Source organism: Buceros rhinoceros, unplaced genomic scaffold, assembly GCF_000710305.1.
Source record: "Buceros rhinoceros silvestris isolate BGI_N320 unplaced genomic scaffold, ASM71030v1 scaffold18856, whole genome shotgun sequence".
NCBI lineage: Eukaryota > Metazoa > Chordata > Aves > Bucerotiformes > Bucerotidae > Buceros > Buceros rhinoceros.
The window spans coordinates 27,561-36,420 of NW_010416057.1; the positions used below are offsets into that span (position 1 = coordinate 27,561).

General features: G+C 56.6%; 1 protein-coding gene across 1 annotated transcript in view; it reads left to right on the forward strand.

Moving 5' to 3' along the window:
* The window catches only part of ASTN1 (astrotactin 1), a gene marked incomplete at its 5' end in the record, with an annotated part of 27,229 nt that extends 18,684 nt beyond the window's left edge, over nucleotides 1–8,545 (forward strand). Inside the window, 10 exon segments of the mRNA XM_010137670.1 lie at nucleotides 1–64; nucleotides 2,250–2,354; nucleotides 2,538–2,726; nucleotides 5,703–5,971; nucleotides 6,217–6,350; nucleotides 7,009–7,160; nucleotides 7,505–7,640; nucleotides 7,764–7,864; nucleotides 8,271–8,458; nucleotides 8,516–8,545. The exon segment at nucleotides 1–64 is cut by the window's left edge and continues 4 nt beyond it. Of these exon segments, the coding sequence (XP_010135972.1) occupies nucleotides 1–64; nucleotides 2,250–2,354; nucleotides 2,538–2,726; nucleotides 5,703–5,971; nucleotides 6,217–6,350; nucleotides 7,009–7,160; nucleotides 7,505–7,640; nucleotides 7,764–7,864; nucleotides 8,271–8,458; nucleotides 8,516–8,545 (1,368 nt within the window).
* Between the last annotated feature and the right edge of the window lie 315 nt (nucleotides 8,546–8,860).

The window sequence follows — 8,860 nt, forward strand, 5'->3', positions numbered from 1 at the left end:
CCCCTGGAGAACCAGTGCCAAGAGGAGCTCTCCGACCCCACACCCGACCCCGAGTTCCTCACCGGTGAGTGAGTCTGGCTGGACCCATGCCTCTCCCAGTGGGGCAGCTGCTGGCGTGCCCAGCTTGGGTGCCTGCCCCTCCTGGGGGATACAGTTACTGTGGAACATTTCTAGTCTGGGTTTGGCATCCTTCGCTCACCTGCAGCAGCAGCAGCAGCGGTAAGAGGAAGGTAGAAATGAAGGAGAGGGAGAGGCTGTATATTAACCGTGTAGTGTAAAAGCTCAAGCATCCATTGGATATTTGGGAGAGGTGCAGAAAGGACTTTTTTCAAGGTGAAAAGCATTTCCAAACAACTTCCATCTGATTTCCAAATAAACCCCCCTTTGCCAGCATAATGAGACATTCAAAACCTGCCATGACCAAAGCAAAATGTTTTGTTTTGTCCTGCTGGAGCATCATGGGCCATGAGTGATGGGGTTATCATGGATTTCTAGACAACCTTCAGGGATTTTCCTTTCCTTCACCAAGCAGCCTTTGTTTCCTCTGTGCTTGTTGCTGTTGGCTGAAATGGCTGAGGATGCCAGACAGCTGCTAAAGGGGGGTGTGGGTAGTAAAGGGATTTGGAGGGTGTCTTCAGGGTGGTCTCCTATGACCTTCTCTATTAACTGCATTTGGCAGAGCTCCCAGGAGGGTTTTGGCAAGCACCTGTGGGCTGCACCCAGGGTCTGATGGGTGCTGGTTGCCCTGACGGAGCGCGTGGCGATGTGGGCGTGTGTGCAGGCAGATACAGGCAGGGAGGAGGGTGCCGGCAGCTCCTGGCAGGGCTGAGCTACCCCAAGAGAGCCCCGTCAATGGGTCGCCCCTGCAGCCGTGGGGATGGATGCTCAGCCCTGCCTGGAGGTGCTGGAGGACACGTGCTGCCCCATGCCCTCGACGTGGTTACACGGTTGTAAGGAAGGCACTGCCACCGTGGCCTCGGCATCATGGCAATTATGCTGAGGAGGCAGAAGCCAATAAATTATCCTATTCATTTCCCACTGCTCTGCTGGCTCTTTGTGGCTGATTAAGGCCGAAAAAAAAAAAAAAGAAGAAGAAGTAAAATCTCTGCTTGTCAGGAAGCAGATCTGGATATTGCTGTGAGCACACAAGAGGCAGAGCTGCTGAGTAAGGAAGGGCTGTTTTTTGCATAAACACTTTGCAGGGAAGAGCAAGGCTTTGAAGCTGTTGGCAGCAGCCAGCGCTGAAGGGAGAGGCACTGCAAAGCAAAGGGTCTTATCCTTATTCTCATCCTCCGCCATCATTTCTTGTTACGGGACGGGGGATGCCTGCTGTTATCCCCTGAACTCCTGCTGCGTGGCTGTTCGGCAGCAGAGTTTGCCGCTTCGCTGCCGAGCAGAAGTGTGCTGAGATGGCTGCGTGGCAGCGGAGCTCCAAGGAGGAGGTGGCTGTGCCCCGGCATCCTGCTGTGGCACACTGAGGGATGCTCCGGTCGCCAAAATCAGAGCCATGAGCACTCTTCGATTGACTTTCTGGGGGTTTGTCCGGGCGCAGTGGCCTCTCTGTCCCTCTGCTCATGGAAACTTTGCCTTGGTTCATGCCTTGGGCAGGACAAAGTGGCCACCCAGCCCTGGTCTCCGTGAATCTCTGGCTCCCATAACACAGAGTTATATGGCTGGAGAACAGGATACCTTTGCCTGAAGCGGGAATAACTCCAGGTCCTGCTCAGCCCCAGCATTGTCATGATGTCCCAAGGGAGCATGAGCATTGGCAGGCGAGTGTCCTGTTTGGGTCAGTCCTAGCCAAAAGGGACCCAGGGCCTCTTGGCTGGCCGCCTTGGGCACACATGGCGTGACGGTGACCGTTCCCAAGCCTGCAAACAGCTCATTAAAAAATGCAACGCTCATTAGCGAAGTAATTAGCACACCTAGGCATGTCTTGGGAGCCAGCAGCGGGAAGGAAGCAGGAGGGGATGCAGGAGGAGGCTCGTTATCTCCCGCGCAGAGTCCCGATGGCAGGATGAAACGAGCCGGCATGTTTTCTTTCAAAGCCATGATTTTAATTGCCAGGGAGCAGCTGACCCTCCGCTCTGAATACCTCGCCCGCCTCCCCATGGGCAACCCCTTCTCCCCAGCTCCCTCCCCTCCGGCTGGCTGTGTTGCCCCAGGCACGGCAGGAGGAGCTGCAGCCATCCCCAGGGTGAGGCATCCCTGGGCACTGGCACTGAGGCCCTGTGTCCTTGTTCTGGCAGGGATGGTGAACTTCAGCGAGGTGTCTGGCTACCCCCTCTTGCAGCACTGGAAGGTGCAGTCCGTCATGTACCACGTCCGGCTCAACCAGCTGACCATCTCCCAGTGTAAGCATGTGGGGCTGGGGGAGAGGAGGGAAAAAGGGGTGGTGAGAAGACACACAGCCGCCTTCTAGCTGGAGATGGGTTCAGAGGTTGGTTGCCAGCTGCAAGTGTGTAGGGAGGTGGCAAGGGCTTGGGGTCCTCTGAGATCTGAACATCTCCTCACATCTCCTCACATCTCCTCCCCAGCCTTCAGCAATGCACTCCACTCTCTGGACGGGGCCACCTCCCGCGGAGATTTTGTGGCGCTGCTGGACCAGTTTGGCAACCACTACATCCAGGAGGCAGTGTACGGGTTCGAGGAGTCCTGCTCCATCTGGTATCCCAACAGGCAGGTCCAGCGACAGCTCTGGCTGGAGTATGAGGACATCAGCAAAGGTAGGAACCCTGCTCATCCCCAGGAGAGGTCCCCAGAGCCACCCCATGGGAGCAGGAAGTTGGGATTGCTTTTGGCTTGGCAGGGAAAGTGCCCAGACCGTGTGAGGGCTGTGGCCCATCTCATCCTCTCATTTACAGCCCACTCCTGCACCCTTTGAAGCCGTCCGAAGGACCCCTGTGGACTGCAGCAGCTGTTAGTCTGGGCCAGAAAGGCAGATAATACCCACATCCCCAGGGAGATGAAAGCTGAGTGCACTAATCTCACCAAGCCGTCCTGCCTGGTCCTGGACTTAACTGTTATTTGTCTTTAATCCCGTTCCTTCCTTCCCTTTGTCTCCGCCATATCTGCTCTCTCCCACTTGCATCCCACAGCCGGACTTTTCTCCCTCCAATGTGTTTTCTTCTCCCAGCACCATGCTTCCGAAGTCTGGAGCCCAGTTCTGAACTGGGAGGTTCACCACGGTGCAGAGGGCACCTGGCACTGCTGCATCCCCTCCAGAACTCTCGTTGCAGTGGGGTGTGAGGGATCCTGGAGGAAGGAGCTTTGCAGGGGGGCGATGGCTGGTTTGGACACGAGCTTTCCAAAAGCAGAGGCAGCCTAACAGCTGCCCACTGCCGGCTCGCACCAGGACCACAGCAACTCCTCTTTGCAAAGCCTTTGCAAAGCTGCCTCCAGACGGTTTGCTGGGGGACATTGGGTTGCACCACCCAGGCTTGGGCAGCAAGCAAGAGCCAGCTCCCATGCCTGGACACGGGGGATGCCGAGCAGAGCTGCTGCTTTCTAGGTGACCTTGGCTTGTGGCCCCCTGAACAGGAGCTCCTTGGTGGAGGCAACATGACCGCCACATCGTTTCCATCATGAAGCTTCAGAGTTCTCAGTGTTGGCACCACCCTGCGGTGCTGTTCTTGCTGTGCCCCAACCGCGGAGATGTTTGTTTTCTCTCCAGGGCTCTTGTGTGGGAAAGGCTTCTTTCTGATCCTGAGTCTGGATCCTGCTGCTTCAGACCTCCTGGAGCCTGGACTTCTTCCCAAGCCCACCTGCAAGAGAACAGACCCGTTGCTGTTTTGCTGTAGGCTGTCTCTAGATGTAGCGTCTTTTGATTACAAGACTTTCTTCTCTCCTGCAATTTCCTCCTCTTTGATTTTCCTGCTTGGAGGCTTTTCAGGTCTGGCAGTCTCTTTCCACCCACAATATCACATTTCGGTTTCGCTCTGGCACCTGCCACTTTCCCCCCTTTGCTCTTTGTTTGCAAACGTCAGGAGCTGGATATCGATTGAGAAATTGCAAGAGACAAATCATTCCCTGGCTCCTCTGCTCTCCCTCGGCGCCTGCTAAGCCGCTATTCACAGCCAGCCCAAAGCGATCCATTTCCAGCTCGCTGGGGGAGCAGAGCAATGCTCTTGTATCCCGGCCTTTATTTAACAGCCTTGTTTTCTTTGCGGGGGTCTCGAGGATAGGCTAGTGCTGGCCCATTTCTCAGCAAACCCTTGCACTAGGAAGATCTTCCTATGGAGCTGTGGACGTGCTCTTCAGCGGCTTCCCGCAGCATCCAGCCTGTACCAAACCACTGCTGGCAATGCCCTGAGCCTGCCCCAGGGGCGAGGGTTTGCCTGGGCATCCTTCAGCTTTCTCCAAACCCACCAGCCTGCCTTGACCATCAGTGGTTGCTCTGGGCCCCTCCTTCTTTGGTGCAGAGCCAGGGACGGTCTTTGGTGGGGCTTTGGGGTGAAAAGCACTGTTTCCTGGCACGTCGAGGCTCACAGCGGCTGGGTGGTGCCAGCCAGGGCACAACAGTGATGGGCACATCCTACCTTCTTGACAGCTGTGTCAAAATATGTCCTGCTGTGGGAGGGCTGGAGAAAAGCTCACCAAGCGCAGGGCCTGGCTCAGTGTGGCGGGGGCACGGTGGCACCCAGCACCAGACACCTTTGCACCAAAAAGCGGGAAAAGTGTAACCTGTGGCGACGCTTTCCTGCTGCAGATCTCTTTACCAGGACTGTTGGGTTCCGGGGTTCCTGAGCGTTGGCAGGGTAGAACCTGCAGATATTCCGCTGTGTGCACGGGGTGCCTCATCACAGGGGCTGGGGGCCTGTGGTCCTGATGAATGTATCTGCCTCTATCTCACTATTTTCTTTTTCTTCATGATGGTGCTTTGAAAGACGAGACCCTATCTCCTTGCCCAGCTGCATCTTTGTCCACCTCCATCACGCCGCATGACAGGAGGAGCCAGGCTTGAGCCAGCTCCCAAAAGGGAACTTTGCCTGAATGGGGTCCGAGTACTGGTGGAAGTGGGGGGAAGGAGCTTGAGAGGGTCTTGGTGGCTTTGTAGCCACCTCGAGAGCTTTCTGGGCATTATGAGGCACTTCCCTGCTCATTTTGAGCTCTTTGGTGCTTCTGGCTGCAGACCTCTGACAGGGCAGGGGCACCAAGTCAGCATCGTGGCAGTGCACCCTGGTCTGACACTTGTCCTCTCTGGTCTCCAGCACGCTCTGTCACATCAGCTTTGGTGTGAACTTTAGGAACTGGGAAAGTTGGACGAAGAAATCAGCTGTTGGTCCAGGAGGGCTTTGGTAGCGGGGTGGTTTGGCAGGAGGCTTTGCAGGGGTGTCAGCGTCGGGGGAGGGTGCCCAGGCAGGTCCTTCATGAGCCTCTAGCCACATGAAGAAGGCTCCCTCTCGTGGGGACCTGCTGCAAGGATGGTCTGTCCCAGTGCCAGGCAAAGGGCTGGGGAAACTGAGGTATGGGGAGACAAAAGGACCTGTGATGGTAGAGGCCAGGGTGGGCTTTTCAGTCCTGACTCCCCCTTTAAAGAGTAGTGAGCATTTCATCTTCACAGAGCAAACAGGGAGCTCTTAAGGATACAGGGGGGTCTCTGGGCCTCTCTCCGGGGTGGAAGGCAGGACTCCAGCCCCCTCACATTCCCTCGTCAAAGGCTCAGAGCCCACCCTTGTGCCCCTCTTTCCCCCCATTCCCAGGCAACTCCCCTTCAGATGAGTCGGAGGAGCGTGAGCGGGACCCCAAGGTGCTCACCTTTCCTGAGTACATCGCCAGCCTCTCCGAGTCGGGCACCAAGCGCATGGCAGCTGGTGTGCGGATGGAGTGCCAGAGCCGTGGACGCTGCCCCTCCTCCTGCCCGCTCTGCCACGTCGCCTCCAGTCCCGACGTGCCAGCTGAGCCCATCCTGCTGGAAGTCACCAAAGCGGCCCCCATCTACGAGCTGGTCACCAACAACCAGACGCAACGGGTGAGGAACTGCTGGCTAGAGGTGGTGGGGTGGGCATGGGGGGTGGCAGGACAGCATCAGGGTGGTCTTTGCAGGCAGTTTGCCCAAGTAGTATCATGTCAAGCCATGGCAACCCTTGCCTGTTGGCCAGCCCTACTCTCCCTGCACTGTGCTGAACCTGCCAGGGGATGGATGATCACTGACTCAAGCAGTGACAGCGCGGGAGTTCACCTGCCTGAAGCTCAGCCCCTTCTCCTCTCTCCCAGCTCTTGCAGGAGGCCACCATGAGCTCACTGTGGTGCTCAGGCAGCGGGGACGTCATTGAGGACTGGTGCCGCTGTGACTCGAGTGCCTTTGGGGCTGATGGGCTGCCCACCTGTGCGCCTCTCCCGCACCCCATGTAGGTCTCTACGCGTGCCCAGCCTATACTTCCAGTGTGAGAGGAGGTGGTGATGGCCAGCGGCATGGTGGCAGGGGGTGGTGGCGCTGGGGTGGGCCAGTTTGCAAGTGAGTGGGGGACCTAGAAAACAGGCAGAGGATGCAGAAATGCAGCGTCTTTTCTAAATTCAGCTGAGGACTGGGATGCTGGTTTTGGATTCATCCTGGTAGAGCAAACCCAGGGAAGGAGCCCTTTGGACCAGCATACCCAGAGCTAGGAGGGGTAGGAGGAGGGGAGTCACTTCCCTCCTGAGATTGCTCTCTCCCTTGGGCTAAGGGCTTTGAAGCCCTTTGCTGTGGAAGAGTAACGCAAAGCCAGTCCCTACACACTGCCTTACAGAAACCAACCCATTTCGGGTGCGTCTGCGTGTGGCCTGCACAGCAGTGAGTGGCTCTAGCCAACACCCTCGTGCTGCCTTTCGCACCAGCCACGGGGACTGGCTGGAGAGGTTGTCCTCAGCGTCTCTCCCATACCGCGTGCCTCAGCCTGGCAGTTTCGCTGCCTTTTCAAGGCACGGCGGTGGTGATAGGTATGGGCGAGAGTGAGCATGTGTGGGTGGTGGGGACAGCTGGCAGACGTTGCCCTCCCAAGGTGCTGACCAACCAGCATTGCCCCCCAGCCTGCGGCTCTCCACCGTTCACGAGCCCAGCAGCACACTGGTGGTGCTGGAGTGGGGGCATTCAGAGCCTCCCATCGGGGTGCAGATCGTTGACTACCTCCTCCGTCAAGAGAAAGTCACTGACAGAATGGACCACTCCAAGGTGGAGACAGGTGAGCGGGAACTCCACTGGTTCTCTCTGGGGATGGTGGGATGGAGATGTTGGAGTAGAGCCTCTGTCTCTCTTTGCAATGGGATGCTGCAACGTACCCAATATCCTGTGGAGGAGAAAGTGGCCCCTCTCCTGCTGACCATGCTGCAGAAGTGGCAGCTCCACGTCATGGTGATGAGCCTTGCTGGAAAAGCAATGGGTCCATCTCTACACCACCCTCATACCTAAGCCTTGGTCCCCCCCAGCACCAGACAGCGTGGTAGCAGGCACAGGCCTCACTGGCTCGCCACGGCCCTGGGGACACCTGTATCATCACCCACGGCACATCCTCCCCTCTATCCCTAGAGACGGTGCTGAGCTTTGTGGATGACATCATCTCCGGCGCCAAGTCACCCTGCGCCATGCCAGCCCAAGTGCCTGACAGGGTTTCCTCCACCATCTCCCTCATCATTCGCTGCCTGGAGCCAGACACCACCTACATGTGAGTTGTCTCCCTCGTGCCACGTCCACAGCAGCATTGTCACCCTCACCATGGTGCTGATGCTGCTTGTGTTTGTGTGAGCTCTTGGGAGTCCAGAGCCTCACCTTTTCCTTTCTCGGGCAGGTTCACGCTGTGGGGAGTCGATAACACAGGTAGACGCTCCCGGTCCAGTGATGTGATGGTCAAGACGCCCTGCCCTGTGGTAGACGATGTGAAAGCTCAAGGTGGGATGGGTGGAGCCACAGGGAGTTCCCCCTTCCATGCATACCTCTTGTGTCTTGGTTGTAACATCTTCACCCTTGGTGGCCCAGGTGCTGCCTGTGCTCAAGAAACCCCAGTTGTGTGCCTTCTCATAAATAGATGGTGTTTCACTACTAGCACCTGATGAGACCACCCATTTCTTCCACTAATTGGACCAACCTATGGGAACCCAGCATGGACTGAGTCCAGGGAACGCTATCTATTCTGTCACTCCTCCACTGGGACCTTGTTTTGAGATGATGTAAATCATAATGCAGGGGACAAATCTTGTCTCTGCTCTTGGTTTCCCTAGAGCTGAGCTTTAGCTTGGTGGGCTTTATTCATGCCTTTCTTTGCACCCCACTGAATACCCCGTCTTCTTCTGCCCAGAAATAGCAGACAAGATCTACAACCTCTTCAATGGCTACACCAGTGGCAAGGAGCAGCAAACAGCCTACAACACTCTGCTGGACCTGGGCTCCCCCAGCCTGCACCGAGTCCTTTACCACTACAACCAGCACTATGAGAGCTTTGGCGAGTTCACCTGGCGCTGTGAAGATGAGCTGGGGCCCAGGTAGGCTGGGGAGCTGTTTTGGCCAGGCAGGCCCACCCACCAACAGCCTTATCCCTTGTAGATGTTGGTCACCAAGAAGGTGGCTCTCTGACGAGTCTCATGCATTTGTTTGGTGATAGAGCTTGGTCTCACAGTGGGGTTCCTCTTTTGCTGGGTGCTGTGCATACATTTGGGGTCCTGCTATCTCCCTCGAAGGACCATAAACATAGGACAAAGTGGAAGGCAGTAGACCACTGTCAACCCATCATCCTTGTCCATCCCATCAGCCTTACACTGACTGAAGTTTTGTGTCATCTGTTCAAGCTGTGCAGAGTGGGAAGGGGATGGGAGTCTCTTTTCCCCTCAGTAGCTGCTCCCTCAGGCAAAAAGGCAGAAAGTCTTGGAAAAATAATGCACCTCAGGAAGG